This window comes from Netta rufina, assembly GCF_964035555.1.
Source record: "Netta rufina genome assembly, chromosome: 1".
NCBI lineage: Eukaryota > Metazoa > Chordata > Aves > Anseriformes > Anatidae > Netta > Netta rufina.
In genome coordinates, this window is record NC_140123.1 from 143,814,287 (window position 1) to 143,834,213 (window position 19,927).

General features: G+C 39.2%; 1 protein-coding gene across 1 annotated transcript in view; it reads right to left on the bottom strand.

Annotated features, from left to right (window-relative positions):
• Window positions 1–3,818: 3,818 nt before the first annotated feature.
• The window catches only part of IPO8 (importin 8), a 50,357-nt gene continuing 34,248 nt past the window's right edge, over window positions 3,819–19,927 (bottom strand). Inside the window, exons 22-25 of the mRNA XM_084288800.1 lie at window positions 13,275–13,480; window positions 11,563–11,796; window positions 10,799–10,915; window positions 3,819–10,103 (exon numbers count right to left, since the gene is read on the bottom strand). Coding sequence (XP_084144926.1) covers window positions 10,006–10,103; window positions 10,799–10,915; window positions 11,563–11,796; window positions 13,275–13,480 — 655 coding nt within the window. The 3' untranslated portion in view covers window positions 3,819–10,005. The remainder of the gene's footprint in view (window positions 10,104–10,798; window positions 10,916–11,562; window positions 11,797–13,274; window positions 13,481–19,927) is intronic.

Below are 19,927 nucleotides of genomic sequence, written 5' to 3' on the forward strand. Positions count from 1 at the left end.
TTGCACAATACTATTTTCTTACATTGTGAAAAAGGAACCATTCAGGAAAGGATGAAATGCTTTCCAGTGCTTTCACAGGGCTTTGGAAATTCATTAAATTACAAACTGTTAGTGTCCTGTTAGGCAATCTCCTGCAGCAGAATAAATCTTGGACTCAGGCCTCCATAATACAAGTGACCTTGGATGAAAGCCACAAAAATGGCAGCAAAATAAACTAGCGTATGTCCTTTGACATTATGTTTAAGTAGCTGGTGCTTTTTTTTTTTTTGTTCTGCAGCAGTACTGGCAAAAAGTAAAATATGGAGGTAAAAGTCAACTGCAACTCCCTTCCCGTATGCAAAATGAAATAATTATTTTTTTCTTTCTCCAAAATCAGGAGCAGAGCAAGAATATTGAGCTATAAACTACTTGGCGTTTATAAACAAAACAATTCTATTTTTCCTGCCATTGTTAAGCTAGGATCTGTTTGCCTCATGGTTTTTCTATCTTCCCCAACCTGCGATAGTTACAGAATTTCATTCAATCAGGCCCCAATTCAGTAATCAGGCACTGAAACACTTGCTCAAGATCTGCATAAAAACACTTGACACAATAGTGTATAGAAGCACATTAGTAAGAGAATTGAGTGATTAATAATCTATGCTCTGTGGCAATAACTATTGGCAACAAATCTGCCTTCATTTCCGCAGTTCTTCCTAATTCAGTACCTCCCAGTCACACACCACAGGCACCCCTAAGAGCAGCACATGTGAGAGGGGGAAGAGGCATGCATGTGAGAGGAGGTTGTGCATGTGAATGCATGTGAGAGGAGGGATCCAGAATCACAGCTGAGTGGGAATATTTCTTTGTTTACAAGAAGCAGAAGCTGAAGATCCAAGGCAAGATCCTCATGTCCCGGAAAACCACTGTATCCTACAGCTACACGACGGATAGAAAAGTGAGGGGGTAACAAAGTCTAGCCAGAGCAGACAGGAGATAAATATAAGCACTCTCCCCCATCCCTCTGTAAGGGGGAGCAAGGCATGATTTCCAACCACAAGCAGACGCTGCTTCAGTTGTGCAGTGGCAGTGGTTTTTCAGTATGCGTGTTTTATTTGAAGAATATCAATCATTCAGTAATAGAAAATCCCATTAAACAATCAGATATGCCCTTGCAACAGTCAGGACGAAGAAACCACAAAAACTGAGGCAGCCTGAGACTGCAGAACTCCTTCTGGAGAGAACAGCCTTTGGCAACCAGAAACGTCCTTTGGTTCCTCCAGCCAGGTGGCTCAAACACCCCTGGGTTCTGAAACCAGCCGTACTTAAAGAGGAGCACAGTGGCAATCTCCTTACCTTTGTCTTCCTGGACACTTACCTGTATGAAATCAGCAATCCTTTTGATCATTGAAGCAATGGATAAATATTCTGTAATTGAAAGTCACAAGTAGCGACTCTTCCTTGGGGCAATTTCCATGCTCGCTTTTCCAGTGAAATCAATGTCTGGGGGGCTTCTAGGGCATGGACTCTCTCTTGGCTAGCCTGTTTGTTTTTTCCCCTCACAATGATGAAGGCAGATCCCATCAGTCTTTCTTCAAAACAATCATACAGATTAACCTAATCATGCTGCTTACCCTAACTGCATTGATTCTTGTTTGGCAAAATTCAGCAATCACAGTCTGTGCTGTACTGAGGAACCAGACTCCATGTAGCTATTTAATCTCAGATTTGAGTGGTCTTCACATAGAAATGATGGCTGCTTCCGATCAGTGCACATTCAGACATATTATGGTGTGCTTTCGTTCAACCCCCTGCATCCTCCAGAAACACACTTACGGCAGGAGGAAAACATAAGACAGGGTTTGCCTTCTCCACACCCACAAAGCCCTTCCAGAACACAGCCACATCTGCTACTGAGGTGCAGATGTCAGCCCCACAGCTGTGGTCAGATGCCTACGTTTACACAGCCATTTAGCCCCACTCCTGCACTCTGCACAACCTCTTGAGGCAGAGTCAGGTGTGAGGCATGTGGTACTAAAAAGGGCTGTATGGATTATTTATAATTAACTGAGCAGGAAGACTTGGAAGCTGCAGGCATCCTTATAGTTGTTGCTGCTGCATGCTCTGTTCTACAAGGTGCTGAGAGATAAAAGGCCAGGAACTTCAATAATAAAGAAAACAACCATTATTCATATACTGATATGACCTTCCCAGACTGCATTTTTTATTCTGAATTTCATTTGTACGACTATTATAGAGGCTTTTTCTGATGTGCACACAAATCCACGTAGCTTGAACTCTTCCAGAAAAAGCATAAATTCAGTCGGAAACTGCATGGGAATGGTTAAAGTCCCATCAATTTAATCAAAAAAGTAATTAAATTGTTTAAATTATGCATTTAACATACCTGATACCAAGAGAAAGCAAACATTGATCAACTTTCATCCTTACTGGGATGAAACTAAAAGAAATTACCATTTTCAAGCATTTGGAATTAGTATTCAGCTTAAGAATTCAACTTCGTCTAAAAGATCGATGCAGTCAGAGGGCAGGAGGAGGCAGGAGAGCCATGTATTTACTTCAGTGAAAAATACACTCTTTCAGAGTCTGCTAGAAGTGGCAATCACAGCCTACACCTTCACAGCTAATGCCGTGTGTTTGTTAATACCTGCAGAGAGGCCACAAGCTTCCCAACAGCCTGAGAGGTGGTATAGATGATACCACAGGTCACCTGAAGTTCTACTCCCACGTGATTAGGTTCCCCTCAAAGCCTCAAGAGGAACTGGCAATCAGCATGTCATTTATCACCCAGCTGAGAACCGTCTTTCTGCAGGAGATCTCATGACACCAAGAAACCCACACAAGATACGATGAAACAATGCCACTGCTAGACAGGTTAAAACTGCAGCTCACTTGAGCTCACCGGTACTAAGCAATTTCATAAATGAAGTATGTTCTGGCAGAGCTTCTCCGGAAGGTATTAACCGTGGTACAAACACTAAGACCTAGCAAATGCCTTGGGTGAAATCCTGCCTCCATAAGAGCCAATGGTAAAACTCCCAGGCACTTTTACAGAACCAGAATGTTTCTCTCTCTTGCCAGCTGCAACACACTGCTATGACTTTGGGCAAACTACACTAACTCAGCCTCTCCATGACGATTATGCGCCACTAACCACTGCTCTCAGAGATACTGTGGAGGAATTGCAAAAGTGCCCTGTATAGAGAAGGGCAAGCATTACCAAACAGCACAATCTAATGAACAGGCTACTGTAGGAACTCACCATGATGGAAATATTCCGCTGATAAAAATATCAGGCTCACAGTTTCACGCAGGATTAATCTCTCGTTCTGTGAAGTTTTGGTACAAACTGTCTGCTTTGTGAATTCCACACACAGAAGACTGGTCCAAGCTCTGGTGCAGGAACACAAGATCACTATCTTCACTGTTCTGACATTTTTGGAAATTGTATTGGGACGATCCATAATGATCTCATCTACACCAAACATCAGTTATGTTCGTTTGCACGCAAACCATTCACATGAAGAGTGGACTTTGCAAGTCTGAGATTAACAAACACAAACTGCTACACAAATGCACATTAACTCTGGATAACAAGCACATTTGTTTAAAATTAATTCTGGGGTGTTCTTGTAAATAAGTTTTATGGCTGTATGAAGAGAGGCTATAAACTGAGATTGGGCTCCTTGGTAGGTGGCATGTTACATTTTTTTAAGAAATATTATTCCTCCCATATAAATGCACAACAGATGTAACATTTGACCTAAGCAATAAGATTTATTACTATTTTTAAAGCAAATTCAGCACAGCTTCCGAGAACACTGTACAGAATTCTTCAAGTTAGAAAGAGATTCTTCTCGTCATCAATGCGTGTTTTGCATTTGTCAATTCTTGCCCTCAAAGCCAACCCACAGCGTAGTATTTTAGGTTTCTTACAAAGGTGATGATCCTGCAATCCAACCTGAAAACGTTACACAGAGTGGTCTCCCTCTAGTCATTGCAGTCATGGGCTCATATCTTTGCATTTAATTATCAAAAGAAATCTGCATGGCCTCTTTGGTCTCCTTTTGATCCAAAAAAATATTTCAGGTGATTTATGTTAAGCATATTACCAGCAGCACATGCAATTCAAAGCTGTTTTCACACAAAGTTTGGCTATGACAAAAAACATTACAGCCATGATCAAAGAACAGAATCTCACTTATATTGTTTAATATTAATTTCTTTACCTCATGCACTTTTGTATAAATATTTATTGTTTCACATTTTCTCCAGAGGCCATAGTTCTTCCATTTTCTAAAAATAACCTGCTTATGTACAGTCTTGTCCTTTCAAAGCACTGTTCTTCTTCCTCTGAGGTCCATTGCCAAGATCTCTGTTCGCAGAAAATAGTGAGAGAGGGATACGTGCAGCTTTACTTACACAAACATGTTGAAAAAAATGAGGAAAACTTCTCGGAGAATCACCTTGAATAGTAAACAGTCCTGTGAAATACCGATAGGCCTCCACATCAAGCAGTAATTCTGCATTTTGAGCGAGGGCAAAAAAAATGAAACGTAACAGAACATATTAAAATCTCATTTCAAGAAAACACTAATTTTTGTTGCTCAGCAGCTTCAAGTGGTAAATCATTTGCCAGATTTTGCACTTCGTGTTATATAATATAATCCAGGATGGGCCAGTAGGCAACTTCTGACCAACCCTCTCCATTTGCCTCAGGTGAACCCCAGAGCTGATAAAGTTCTGTTCACATTGGAGAAATCAATCCATCTGAAATTACACCTCCCACCCCACCACGCACACAACCAAGCAGTTAAAGCTGCGAGCCTCTGTACAGCCTGTGAAGAGAATCCTAGCATTAACTTACCACTTTCACCTCATTTTTTTTCCTGATACGAACAACTACCCATTTGTAATCAAGATTGCTTTCAGATCCTGAGTTCACAGCACTGCACCAAACCTGGGGCTGCCCAAGAAGTCAAGCGCATTCTTATCTCTAGAGAAAGGCATAGAACAAAGTTGTTGAACGCTCCTCTAGAAGATCCAGATAAAATCAGGAACAGTGCAGGATCATATCAAACGCATCAACTCCATTTAAATGGATGCTTTCCTGATTCCTACATCATCACAATTGCATATGCCTGCAGATTCTCTTTGAAGTGCTGTTCCCCAAAATTCATTAGTCAAGGAATAGTTGGTCGGTTAGCTCCCTTGACATAGCGATTTGGTAGGAGGTATGTTGATAATTTTTAAGAAAAGTTGTAATCCCACTGAGTGTCTCCCACTGGTGATTGCACATCAGCCAAGACAAGATGTTCCCAGACTTTTCAAAGGGATGCATCTTTTCTCTGCTAAAGAAAATCCCACAAAATCTTTATGTCATATTAACAGTTGTCATATTCAGGTTACTGACGTCTGGACAGATGTTGCATATTTTAAAGTACCTCAGCGCATTCAAATTGAGTAATGTGATTAGATCTGCAGAGCAGAGAAGTTTCTACCTGTCTCGTGCACAAGCACTGCTTTAGTTCTCATTCATTTTACACTGTTGTTTTATTTTTTGTTTTATGGGATGGGGCTTTTTTTGTTTATTTGTTTACAGAAGTACCAGCAGTGGAAGAGATGTCAAAATAAAGCAGCTTGGCCTGTTCATACATCCCCTTTATGATATGGTTTTATGCTAAGACTTTCTGCTACCTGGCACAGTGTCTGGCTTCCTCTAGCAAACTCAGAATATCCATCTTTACTGTATCCCATCCGTTTGGGTTAAGATACAACAACTGAGAGAAGAAGAGTGCTATTTTCACTCACGCTGTCAAGACACTGGTAGCCATACCTGCTGTATGCTTTGCTGCGGTGAGGGAAACGTGATTCTCTGTCCAGCTGCAAAGATGCAAAGACTCAGACTTGAGTAACATCCTCACTCAGAGATGGAGATCCTTGAGGAGCTCACATATCAAAAGATTGTCTATGGCATGTTTAAGAACTAGGACTGAGCACCCCCGTTATACAGTGTATTTTTGCTTACCCTTTGAGCAAATTTAAGTACAAGGTGCAGGGATTTCAAGTACCATTTTTGGACCTACCCATTTGAAGTAATAAATCACAGAAAGGTTCTTCTCAAACTGCAGACACAAGCGAAGGGGTTTTGTAGTTCTGCACCACCTGCACATGTTAAATGAGACTTTCTTCTATAGAAGAAAATGCAATGGATAGGCTCCACTGCTTCAGGAACAATGGGATTTAACAAATTCTGTTTAAGCTTTATTTTTTCAGATATTCTGAATACCCCCGAAATACCTAGTAACAGTCACTGGCAAAGGTAACGAAAGGAGGGAAGAAAAAAGACTAAGAAATATTATAGAAGCAAAGGACAGTTAATCATTCATGTTGTCTACGATTCCTTTGGCTTACAAGTCTCAAGATAGACTCTTGCTTTACAGAAAAAAAAAAAAAAAAGGTCACCTACTGTCCTACCTTCTTTCCTCAGTGTATGAATCCAGAGTCACATGCTGCCTGCTGGACTTCATAGCCAAATGGCATATCCTAAAGCATTTCATTTCACGTCTCCTTGACACCCTGCAGACACCCTTTCCCCTTAAAAGGAAGAATCTCACAATATCATTTTGTGTAACATTCTTTACATATTTTGAATTCAATCCCAAAGCACATCTACTTCAAACTGTGTGCGTAAAGGGTTTTGTTTTTTTTGCTTGTTTTTTTTAAGATTTTTTTCTTAGCTTGATATTCTGTTCTCTTCCAAGAGCTGGCCATTTTGTTGAAATATTTTGCTTTGTTACAAAAGCAAAACAAATACTTCAATTTTGAAAGTAAGAGAGTAAAAAGAAGCAGCCAAAACATGTGCTCATCCTTATTTTCCTCTTATGAGTGACCAAACAGTATATGCGATTCAACACCCAGCATGGGTTAATTTAATCTAGAAAATAAACTTATCATTTAAGCTAACATTTGATACGATTTTAACCAACACCATGCTAGTTTCATATGTAAAGCCCTCATGGTGCCCATGAGTCACCTTCACACTTTAGGAACATGGGCATGGGGTACCACAGGTCACCGGTTATCAGTCTTTGTTTTATTTTACAATACTTTCACGATTCTCTGTACTTCCAGTGGCAAATACCAGCACTGGCTGTCCAAGCACAATGTATGTGATATCCCATGATTACCTCGGCCTCAAAGTCAGACAGTAATCCATGTTTGTGTTACTCTCCTTTTAATGCAGTACAAAGCTGGACACAACTCAGAAAGAAATCCCTAAAATCCATTACCTATTTATGATCATGTACAAACAGATATTTATCATGTTAAAAGAGAACCATATGTTAAAGTAGAGGCTAGAGCCCAATAAATCTTTTTGGATGGAATCCCTTTTCAAAAAAAAAGAAATGAAATAATTAACATTTGCTTTTGCCAGTAGAAACATTTGCTCATGAATCTCCTGGGAAGGGAAGGGCATTTAACCTTTTTACATGCCATCCCCTCAGATATCTCTGACTCCCACTGCAAAGCAGACAACAAAGATTCCCGACTCCATGCTGCTGATTAAACCCCTTGTAAGAAACATCTGGATGAAATTTTCTTGGCAGTTGACTTGAAAAGTATAGAAGCAGCAGAACCAGGGAGCAGCCACAGTTCAGCTGAGCAACACAGAAATGATGCTATGCAAAAGCAGATTTTTCCTTGAACACATTACCTCTTAAATATTAACTTGTGATTGTGCAAGCAACCTTATTAGCAGAAGAAAAATAAATCTCCCTTCTACTCTGTATGCCAGTGTACAGGAGGAAAATGAGTTTTGAGAGAAATCCCACTCAATCTTTTTTTTTTCCTTAATAAAATAATAGAAATCTTAAACAGTTTACCTGACTAATACTTAACCTCAATTATCAGAGAAGTCATTCATATCTTTAAACTTCAAAAAAAAATTTATTAAATTTTTTTATTTCAAAACTTCTACAGCTTCCCAGAAACTCACCAACTAACTGGATGTAATACCTTCCTGCCATTTCAGTGAACACATCCCCAGGCCTAAATGAGCAAAAGTGACCTATGATTTTCATGGCCTCTCTGCCCTCTGCTACTCGATCTGTGAGAAAATGTCCAATGCAGTATTTTTCATTCTTGAAAATACAATCTGTGGAATTCTCCCAGATTCCCGTATGGACAACCAGAGCTAAAAGTGGGAAATTTTCACCATTGCTACTATGTGAATCAGAGCAGTGAAAAACCTGCATGAATCAATTTGACTCTACATCTTCTGTGGGAAAAAAAAAAAAAGAAAAAAAAAAAAGCAGCAGCAGTGCTGGAGTGAGTCCCACACAAAGGTACTGGAACAAGAAAAATGGTGGGGAACCTTCTGCCCCATGACTGCAAGACTGAGAAAGGTCCAGGGTATGGGGCAAGGAATAGGCAGCAACACTATGGCCTCTTCCAGATGCCAAGGCACAGAGAGCTTCGGATTTATCAGACTGAATTATAATTTCTCTAACACTTTAAAAAAAAAAAAAAAAGCGTTTTAGGACACTGAAGGGGCCAGTAATTTGTAGTTATCTACAATCCTTGAAAATCTGATAGGGCATAGGAAGGGCTTTGATTTTCCAGCTGTGGCACTGCTCTGAAGAAATATATAATCTGTATGTGCTTAAAACTGCTTGGTAAATATTTTTACGTCTTAAAGAAATTAACACAGAGACAAAATCTGGACTAAATGTTTTATGTCCAATTCAAACTTCACATTCTAAAGCACCCCAACTTATTTTGGCTACATCACTGAGATCCCAAGAGATCTAGAGAAGGGGCACCTATTCAAATTAGTATTGCTATCAGTTTCTCATAATGGTAAGTCTCTCACTAAACGAGCATATGCACAAAAAAACTGTTATATATATGTTCCAATTTATGAGAAACAAGTCTTTGAAATTCAGGAAAAAAAAATCTGTTGGATAACAAAATTTCAGTATGGAACAAGAACAGCCAAATGGAATGCAGACCAGAAATTCAGTCACCAAAGTGTAACAGTAAGAAGAAACAAGTTCAGAGCTGTTTTTCTTCTATCAAGATAAATAAAATATTGTGAATATTTTGTACCACTTTATTCAGTACTACCACTGGAATGGTAATGAATGAATAAAAACAGAAAAGCGGGTTATAGGAACCCAAGTAAAATCCAATATTCATCAAAAATAGTGGAAATAAAAAGATGTCATGTAGAACATCTACATCTGAAAGGCCATGCCACTTGTGCAGGCAGGAGGTAACGTCAATATGGATCTAGGATATATTCACCTGCCACATGTGCCATCGTAACTCAAGTGAGTTGATTTCATGGCTAAGAGAAATAATTTAAGACTACTACATCAAGGGAAAATCTGCAATTTTGTTAAGACACTCTGACACAACCAGTGTATGCTTTGCAACTCCAGCAGACACTTCCCTGTACACATTTGGTCTGCACCAAATAGGGAAGATGAGATAATATTCTGGATCCAGCAATATGTATGCAGCCAACAAACAATTAAACCATGTAGTAAAAAGCAGATGACAGGAAAACATGGAACCAAGGCTTACAGTGTATCAAGAAATGTCCTTACACTTAAAAAAATTATAATGCACTCCAAAATCCATTTGTTCAGGCAATCCATGTACAACAGAAGGCACTGTTATCCATATGAATCTATCAATTCTGCACAGCAAAAACCTGAGAAGTGCAACTCAATTAGATGCAGCCTGGCCCCTCCCAGTCATTCAGGTTCCTTGAGGACAAACGTTTCCTTTTCAGTCCATCAAACTATAAAAACACCACAAGAATTTGTACATTACAGTAGCTGGTTAGAAAAAGCATTCTGGTGGGGGAAGCACACTGCTACATTTCAGAAAACCTTCAGCAGCATTGAATTACCCTCCCCTATCACTCAGAAGTCATGATGGTTTTAAGAAAAAGTAATGATGAAACCCTTCCCATTGACCTTTGTAGCTGATCCTTCAGTTTCCACCAGGAGTACTTCCAGCAAAGTTAAATGCTGTGATCAGTCCTTTGTTGTCAAATGTGTAGCCACTTTGTTGTTCTATTGTCTTAGTCTCTAGAATTCAAAGAAGGGAAAAGATATGAAAAATAGCTTGCAGAAAACACTTCTGCCAGAGATAATACCATAACACCATTCAGCTAAGAAAGCAAAGTTGTAGAAAAAACTTTCGTTCCCTATGTGCAGCAACAGTAATAAATCACACCAGTATTTTCTTTAAACGAATAAGCACAACACACCTCTACAACAGAATGGAGAAATTAATCCTCTACAGAACAATTGTATGCTACACTATTCCGCTCGCCTCTTGAATAAATGTGAATTTATTTTCCATGATGCCAGTGTCCTAAATGCCCAAAACCTCACACCATCTGTGAAGGCAATGTTAGCAGTCCAACACATAATGCTGTTAGACACATAATGATCTATAGTAATTTCCATCAGATGACTGGCTGACATCTAGATATTGCCTTAATTTGCTCTTCATTTCAAATGTCAGGTTGTGCAAAACCAGTTCAAAGCTTGCTCAAACAGCAGCATATGTCAATGAGAGGGCAATTAATTATAATAACAGTAATCTGAATAACACACTTCTAGGCAAGCAATAATACAGCACAATATCCTGCTCACGCTTTTCAGGCCTCTTGTAAGACTTATGTTAATTAGCACAGAGATTTATTCCCTGTTGTTACAGATTAGATGTGGTTCCAACATCCCTGAATAAATAAAGTGGCCCCGGAGAAGTGACTTACCTGCAGCATTTCGCCGGTGTTCTGCTAATGTATAAATTTCCTGCAGCTGTTTCTTCTGATCCTCACTCAGCGGAGCTGTCAGTGAATGGTACCAGGCAGCATCTCGGCTCTGCACCGCTATCAGAACAGGAATGCATGGAAAGTGATTATCAGCTTACAATCCAAGTTAATTTTAGATAAACAAAATTAAATCCCTGGTTTGGATAAAACAAACAAACAAACAGATTTTGCACTGCAAAACAGATTCAGAATTCCTGTCAGTTTCTTGGTGCAGAATCCCCCCCTGTAACCAATCCTTTGGGAGAACTTCCTTACATCCTCTGCTTTCTGAAACAGGAAGTTAACAGCGTGGCCAATTATTCATGGACAACAATGAAGTGAATCTTTTAACAGAATATTCAGATCAAAACTAAAAGCAACAGGATTAGTCAAACAGGAAAGGGAGAAAACATTTTTTCCACTATGATTTTAACATCTAGAAAGTGACAAACATTTTTATATATAGGAGTCCCTCTAGTGACCAACTCTCACTTATTTGGGCTGTGGTTGAAAAGCTCTGAAAGAAAACATGAAGACTACTAATCTCTGGCTGTATTTGGTGCCATCTGTTTTTTGTGGTATTTGTAAGCCAAAAAATCTTAGGACTAACATTACAAAACATTTCCAGTTTAAATAAATTATTACTCATAACAAAGAAAAAGGCTTTTCCTAATGATGACCATAACCATCTCCAAACTACTTCATCGCGTTCTGTCCACACATACCTAAAAGTGCTTGTGTAAAGAACTGGTATTCATCAACACCGTTTTCAAGGTCAAGAGGTGTGCTGAATCCTTCAAGAGCAGTCTCTTCCAATGCATCTTCATCCCAGTCATCATCGTCATCGTCATCCTCCTCTTCTTCTCCACCTCCACTGCCGCCGCCACCACCTCCACCGTGGTTCTCTTGCATTGCCTGGCTCACTTCATTTGTCTCCTCCTCATCACTTGGTATCTCTTCTGCAAAAGCATTATTGTGTTTTGTAAAACAAACATTTAAAAGTATTTGGAAAAAGTGGCTTTCAAATTAAGAATAATGAATCAATCTAATTTCTGGTTGAAAAGATGATCCTCTGTTAACATCCTTCCCTCAAGAACTCAGAAGAACTGGGAAAATGAAGCTATTAAAATGTTTTCTACACTCAAGATCAGTTAAGTTTTTGTTTCTAAGAACACCTGGGGAATGTGAAGCTTTTTTCTTCTTTCATATACGCTGTCATTGCATAATTATAGGATCCAAAAATTTTGAGCAAATTTGTCTTGCACAAAGTGTCCCATCACTATGCTTTTTAAATTATGAACAAAAAGACTGGCACAGGCTTCTCAAATTGACACAAAACAAACAGAAAAACAGGTGTACGCCTAACGTCTGTCTGCTGTTCTTCAGAGTGTTCCTTTATTTGAAGGAAGTTAAAATATCATATTTTGCTTAGTTTTACCTTCCACTCTGTTTATGAAACAACGATTATAACCTGAATTAAATGCAATTCCAACAGGCAATTCTGAACATTGCTATTTCTCACTTAAGGAAAAATATTTTTGACTCTTAACTGAGATTTTTTTTTTTTTTAATCCCCTCCAGTTCCAAACCTTCAAACCTTCAGCTCTTTCTGCGTTAGCAGGATAAAAAGAATGAAGTGACTGTATCTGTAACAAGCAGGACTGACTCACAGGACAGATATTTTAAAGTTATTGTGCTGATTCCATAGCATACTCCTATGCATTGAAGAAAATTCTCTAAATACATTACAGAACAACTGTGTGAAATTTTAATGGATTACATACTCTGCTTAGACCCATTCTAATTTTCAGGTCTCAAACCATCTATTTCCTCTTCCCAGTCAAGGAACAGCCACACGTATCTGCCTACAACACTGTACAAAATTCACTCCCTACAGTTCCCACTGCAACGTATTCTTCAGATTTTTCTCTCTTCTGCCAGCCACAGCAATAAGAAGTCTTTCTACTCCAGGATCCTTATCTGCCTCAAATTCCACTTTGAAAATCACTGCATGCCATTTTCTATTTGGACAAAGATGACTTGCAAGGATTTCCTTTAAATTTCACTAGAATAGGTCTTTAAAATAGCTGGGTACTAGGAACAGCTTCTTTCCAGGAATCAAGAATAAAGGCAGTGGAGTCATGGAAAACACCTGCTGCTTACGGAGAAGATGGAGTACATTCACAAGGGTGGACTTGCAAGTTTTATTGTTACTTCCTCACAAAAATTACCCTTTCACAAAGTATTACCTATTATACATTGAAACACTTTGATTACATTTTGGGAGTAAAAATCAATTCCTAAGGTGATCTTTCAAGCACCCAATAAGCCTAGCTATTTTCAGCGGACTAATGAGTCTTAGAAATGAACTGCAATTTCTTACCCCCTTTAAATTAAATCCAGACAAAATCCACAATGTGAAAAGGGGAGATTTTACCATTATCTTCTGCAACGTGTTTGTCATCTTTAGCATGGTCCTCATGTTCTGTGAGTTCTCGCGAGGCGCACACTTGTTTTAAGCCCAGGAAGAGGAGGAGGATTGAAGGGACGATCTGAGCAGCCACAGCATCCACTGCAGGCGGACGGTTCTGCAATTCCATTAAGATGCTCAGTCCTATTATACACATCTTTCTGTCATGGAGTCTAAAACAACACACAATTATTAGACAGAAAAACGTATTTTCACTGCAGTAATATGTAGAGAGCATCAAAGTCCTGGTGCTTGACATGGCAGAACACGATATTTAAAGTCTATGTTCTACGATCCTAAACACGCATTTCTTTTGTTCTGAATGTGAGTTTCCCATTGGAAAGTACTTGTCCAAAACCAACTAAGTATATTTCAAGCAATGACCAAATTCCTGGAACAACTGTTTCTGATTACCAAATGCAAAGTTTGTAATGCTAAAAAAAATAGTTTAATAATTATGTAGAATGTCTTGTCTTTAATAAACATTATTGTCATTTAATAGAGTGGAAAATTAATTTCCCTTGGCTCTAGATAGGAGTACTGTGGCAGGCACCGAAATTAGAGAAAATACTATTAGTAAAGAATAATGACAATCAGAAACACACTGAATTGCAGGGTGCTTTTATGGAGTGCCACAGGGCTAGCTGTATTTAAGCATGTTTTTTAAGAGTTCATGTTTTTTAAGAGTCCATCAGAATGGCTGTAACACACATTCCATTTCCAACACTAACTTGAGGCACATTGCTAACTCCAGTGAAAGCAGGGAAATAACTGTACATCAAGAACAGCAAGCAGTACACTTAAACAGGAAATGAGTAGACTTCCAGGAAAAACAACAAATTATACGTAATTAAGGGAAATAAAAACATGGAATTAACATCAGAAAGATTTTTGTGTGCTCCCAGCCTAGGAAACTAGGTAAGAACCTATGCTCTTAAAAGAAATAATTTATTTTCACTTCCAGAAATTGAAATTATTGGCAATTGATACAGGGAAAAATCTTGAACTGCTTCTACAGAAAGTCTTTTGTCCTTCTCTACTGGAAACACTAGTAGTATTCAGCTTTTCTCTAACGTTACGATATTTTTCAATCTAGGGCTGGAGAGGAGCTCATTTTGTATGAACTATTCAATTTGATGCTGGCATTTTCTGTCCAAACTTTCTTCAGGGCAAGTAGCTCCAGCAAGAAGTTTCAGCAAGACCTACAGAAACAAAGTAAATCTCTAGAGCTGGCTACTGTGCAGGCTCTTCTCTCCCTGCGGCTGTGCATCAGGTGATCCCACACAGTCTTTTATCTATGCGGTAGCGTGGCATTACTAGCACAGCTGCAGCAGGGATACACACCAAAGCTATTCTCTTTCAGCATTTTTTAATATTTCCAACTGGGAGAAAACGTCCATCCCCCAGATTCTCAGTAGATAATTCTCTCACAGAACTGGTTTTACTTTAGAATGAAGAGGATGCAAGTTGAGAGAGAAGAAACTAACAAGATGTGCACCAGTGATTACAATAAAACGTACAGGAGAACAGCCAGTTTAATCCATCACTTCAAAAATTAATATAGTAATATAATTTTAAAAATAATTACAATTTTGTTACCAAAGATCCTATATACTATGCTACTAAACCACAATATTCTTCAAGTAATACAAGCGATCACGTCTTACAGCTTCCTGAACTCTGTATGTTTAAATGAGGCCGTGGATCTGGAGGGATTTCATTATAGCTCCTACTTCGTTAGTTGTGTTAGGACTTAGCCAAGTGATTCCATTCTCAGAGTAGTTGACAAGAACAATAAATTCAAGACAGCCATGCCTAACATTATGATCACAGAAGACTGTCCAAGAAAAATGAAGTCAGCTAGCACAGCAAATGACGTGCTGGCACGTTGTGTTTGGCTGCTCCATTACACGTGTTGAAAAATGTACCAAAATGCAAGTGGGCAGAGTGTCCTTCCATCACTGCAAACTGCCACGCTTCCCTTTCAGAAGGAACTGGACACAAAAGAGGGCATACAAATTAACCAAGAGTCAGTGGAACAGAGTCTGCTTTTGCCTTCATTACATGAAAAAAAAAAAAAAACAAACAAAAAAAAACCTTAATCCTACCAGTTTATCTGTCCTGAAAACAAACTCATCACTATTTGCTCACATGCCAACACTGTGAAGCATAAATTCTACCTACAGATGATGCCACCTATGAATTGAGCACTGCTTTTGGAGGAAGAGTTGTTCCTGCATGAACAAAAGGAAACAACTTTACCCTGTCTATCTACCAGCACCTTCACGTAGGCTTGACCAAAGCTCTATAATCCATGCCCAATACTTCCAACCTGCATCTTGACATGGAGAAGCCATGAAATTTCTATAGGCCCATGATGTATAATGCAACAATTTCAGTGTATGTGCAATGGGGTCATTAATGACACTTGGTACTACCTTTTATTATAGAGTTGAAAAAGCTGCTGTTATATAAGGCCAACTGCAAAATGTAACACAAAAATAATGAAAAAGTACAGCAATTAGTGGCTTTGCTTCATATTGAATTATCTTTTATGGACAGCAAATGAAAATGGAAGACTCGGGCATTGTTATATAGAAGAAAATTGCTGTTAGGAAGTAGCCCAAATAGCCAAAAAGTACAGTATATTTGTCATGGTTCATTTTCAGGCATCTGTGAGAGAAGCTGTAAGAACGAGCACAAGCCCTTGGAATACACATGTTATCAGAAGGCCCAGCAGGACAGCAGAAATCCAGCATCAAGCTATCTTTAGCGAAGCTGGGCCAGAAGAAAGCTTGTTTCTTCCACCTGTCAGCACAAACAGCAGGACAAGCCTGAAGTTCAGCACTCAATGCCACAGCTCTACCAAACACCAATAGGACTGAACAAAGAAAACAAGAATTTTACCTCATTTACATATTTTTGTAATGGCAACAACTGGTTTCAGGACTATTCCCTTGTTATCAAAAGGCTCGTTATTCCAGCACTCTTCTGTCTGCACAAAGCTGCCTGGACACAATTCTTCTTCCTGCTTTGTCCTTCGAGATCTTTACTTATCTGCTCAGCAGCACACAATAGTCCTCCCCAGCAATCACGCACTCTGCTTGCTTCCTCAAAGGCATACAAAGTCAGTCTCACATGGCAGTGCAATGCACAACTTCTAGGCAAGGCTGTTTCTAACACGCTCTGTGTTCTTCACAATCCGCAGGACTTTTTGTAGCTAATACACTCCTTCCAACACGAGATAAAAAGTCTTAAGAATCTTTTGTATCTTAAACCAGGTTGAAAGCATTTCAAAGGAAAATGGCTAAGCCTTTCCTTTATTGGTGTGCTGTGCTCCTTTTGGGTTAGGATCAAGTTGCTTTCTATTACACTAATCCACTTCCTGGACAAACTGCAAATAATTAGCCATTTCCTTCTAGTTGCAAAGTTGAAACCAACCTAGTTTTCCCGTACAAGATTAGGATTTTATATACTAGGATTTCTAACTATTTACTCTCCTATCAAATAAATCTCCTTCAAGTCTAAAAAACTCTCCCCCCACATCCCGCCCCTTTTTTTTTTTTTTTAAGCAAGATAGGTTTTCCTTCCACCCCAATTGCCACAGAAGAAATTTTAGCGGCAGAGTAAGAATAAGTCACACAAAGTCTCACCCAAATTTCAGGCTGTCAGAGAGAAGGTATAACGCAGCAAGGAACAAATGTCTCTACAAATACTTTTTTTTTCAGTCCCTTACCCTTATTCAGTTTGAAGTAATTGCAGAAAACATGTTTAGAAATAAATAAATACAGCATACCGTGCTGTATGGGCACACACCCACAGATGTGCAATCCACCATGACATACTGGATTTACGCAGCCTTGCAGTGAGTTCTGAGCTCTCCTTGCCTTGATTATTTTTAACGTTCCAAATTTCTAAACAGTTTTAAATAGTTTCCATATTTTTAATAACAGGGAAGAACAGCTACTTACTGTACCCCAGCCACTTCCCCCCTCCTCCTCTCCCCTCGCAAGATGTATTATTCCCCTGGATTTCATTCCAGGAGTTCACAAGTACTGCTGAAGAAATACTGCATTCTTTTGGCAAACACCGTTGGCTCCAGCATAAGAACATACCAGCACACCACCCCCTGCCTCTCAGCCCTTCTGGCAGAGCAGGATCTCTGGGCACTAGGACTTCAGAGGAGCAGAAGGGCAGAGGGACATGAGATTTATGTGGTGGAAGTAGCTTGAACAGCCACTGTCACTAGCCCAGCACAGACCGTCTGCAGGGCTAACGAAGAAACGGCAGGAGATTCACACCTGGAGGTGGATCTCCTCCGTTCTTCTCCAGTTTCTCCGGGATCTGCGAGCACACCAACTGACTCCAATTTAGACCTAAAACTGCCTCTTGCTGGAAAGCCATCTAACTCTGAACTGAAGCAGCACTGAGCGACAGCAGGTGAGAAGAACGGCACAAATCGGGGCACCCACTGGTGTCTTTGCTGACGAAAAGAAATCTGCAGAAGTGGGCCCAAGGAAGGATAGCAAAGAAGCCAGATTTTGTTTCCAACTGTCTTTTCCTGTTCATTTAAGGCCTCTTCAGATGACGACCCTTACTAAAATGAAATGGTCTTCTTGAAGCAGTCCTGTCCTTCTGAGGAAGGAAGGAAAGGGAGGAAGTCATTTAAAACGTATCACAGTGCCTGACAAGCAGTACTACAGCAAAAGCCCTGTGCCTGGAAGCCACATACTGAGGAGACAACAGTGGAAAAAAGCAATTTTTAGATTTAAGCAACATTACAGTTATTTATTTCACTGCTCACAGCAGCACATCAAAGAGAGACGTTTTAATCTTCAGCTGCTGTTCAAGTGCATAGCCCGAGCAGAATCTAGCCTGATGATCTCTGTTTCATTTTCATAGGCTTTGTCAACTTTTGTCTCAGCTCTGAAAAAGAACTTAGTCGAGCAGTAGTTGCAGAAGCTGATGCTTTTTGAAAAGCAACACAAAAGAACTGAAAGTTAAGCTGTAGCTTACAGAAGTACTCGAGGTTGGATCCTATTCAGGTCGGCAGCATTTTTCTCCTTTGGATCTGACTAGTTTCTAACTGAATGCTCCAGGATGAACTGTTTAAGGCTATAAATCTCTTTCATTTTTTATTTCTTCTAAAAAGAATGACAAGTTTACCACCTATAGGGAATATGTTCTTTTATACTGCCTCTGCATGCTTTCAGCATTTGATATGCAATAGAAAAAATGACAGCACAAAGAGCTGAATATCAAGAACTTTTCTTCAGCCATAAAAAATTAGTGCATGGAAATCCTGATACTAAAACTCTCATTCTCTTCTAAAATCTGTAGAAACTAAAATAATTTAAAAATTAACAGTAGTAATACCACAAGATGTGGGAGAGGCAAACTTCAAGGTGCCATTTTTCAGCCACTGGGACTCCAAAAGAAATGAGGGACACTGAGTGCTTTATGCCTACTTTGTCACTAACTCAAGTAACCCCTCTAAATGGTAATGTGTCTATATTTATGTTAATATGTAATATAGGATGTGCTGTAGACATTTCCTATACATATCAGGTAGAAAAGGTCAGAATGCTTGTGATTATAAACTGGATTTTGTTATAATGAAGAAGAGACTTTTTCCCCACACACACAATTTTCTGTTTAATGTATTAGAACAGAACAGTTGGAAGTCCATTCAGTTGGAACATCCCTACAAAGGTCATCCAGTTTAACTCCCTGACCACTTCAGGGCTAACCAAAAGTTACAGCATATTAATGAGGGCATTGTCCAAATGCCTCTTGAAGGCTGCCAGGTATTTTTATTTTTAAATCTTTAAAGAGAGACTGCTATGGTAATAACATCAAATACAGGCAGGAATGGGAATCTGCACAGAGCCTACATATATGAAAGAAGGAAATTTCTCTTGCACCTCCACGTGGTTTTTATTTTAATAAAACATATAGAATTAACATGCAGACCAGAAATAAGGTAGTTTGTGCTGCAAGTCTGCAAACTTGAGGGTCTTTTCCAACCTGAATGATTCTATGATTTTAAACTGATGCCCTTTCATCCTAATCCTGCTAAACTGTGTAATTAGGACAGAAGAACAGTTTTTATCACGTACATTTGGTATGGGTTTTAAAAATACTACAGAGGACATGCAGAGAGCAAACCCTACATACACTAGGTGGTCACTGATTAACTAAGAGTAATTATTTTATTGCAGTTATTAAAAAATTTACGCAGTGCTACAATGCACCACACAATATAAATACAGGATGAACAATAAGGCAATAATGCAGCTATACCAAGATGGCATATAATTCTGCTCAATAAAGGTAAACTCAAACAAGAACTGCCATGAAGAAAAGCTACATGGATGATTGGGGAGTGCAGAAAGCATCTTATAAGACTAACTTTAATGACTAACTTCTTTAGAATTAGAAAAACAAGACTGTACCAAAAAACAGGTAGAAAAAGAATGACAACCTGAAGATAAGGTATGCATCTATGGGTCAGGAGCTGCCTGCCTCGGTCCTGTGCTCATTTTTTGCATGACTCCAAGCACACTGATACTTCACTTTGTCTGTTGGCACATATTATGCACAGAGAAGATAGAATTCTA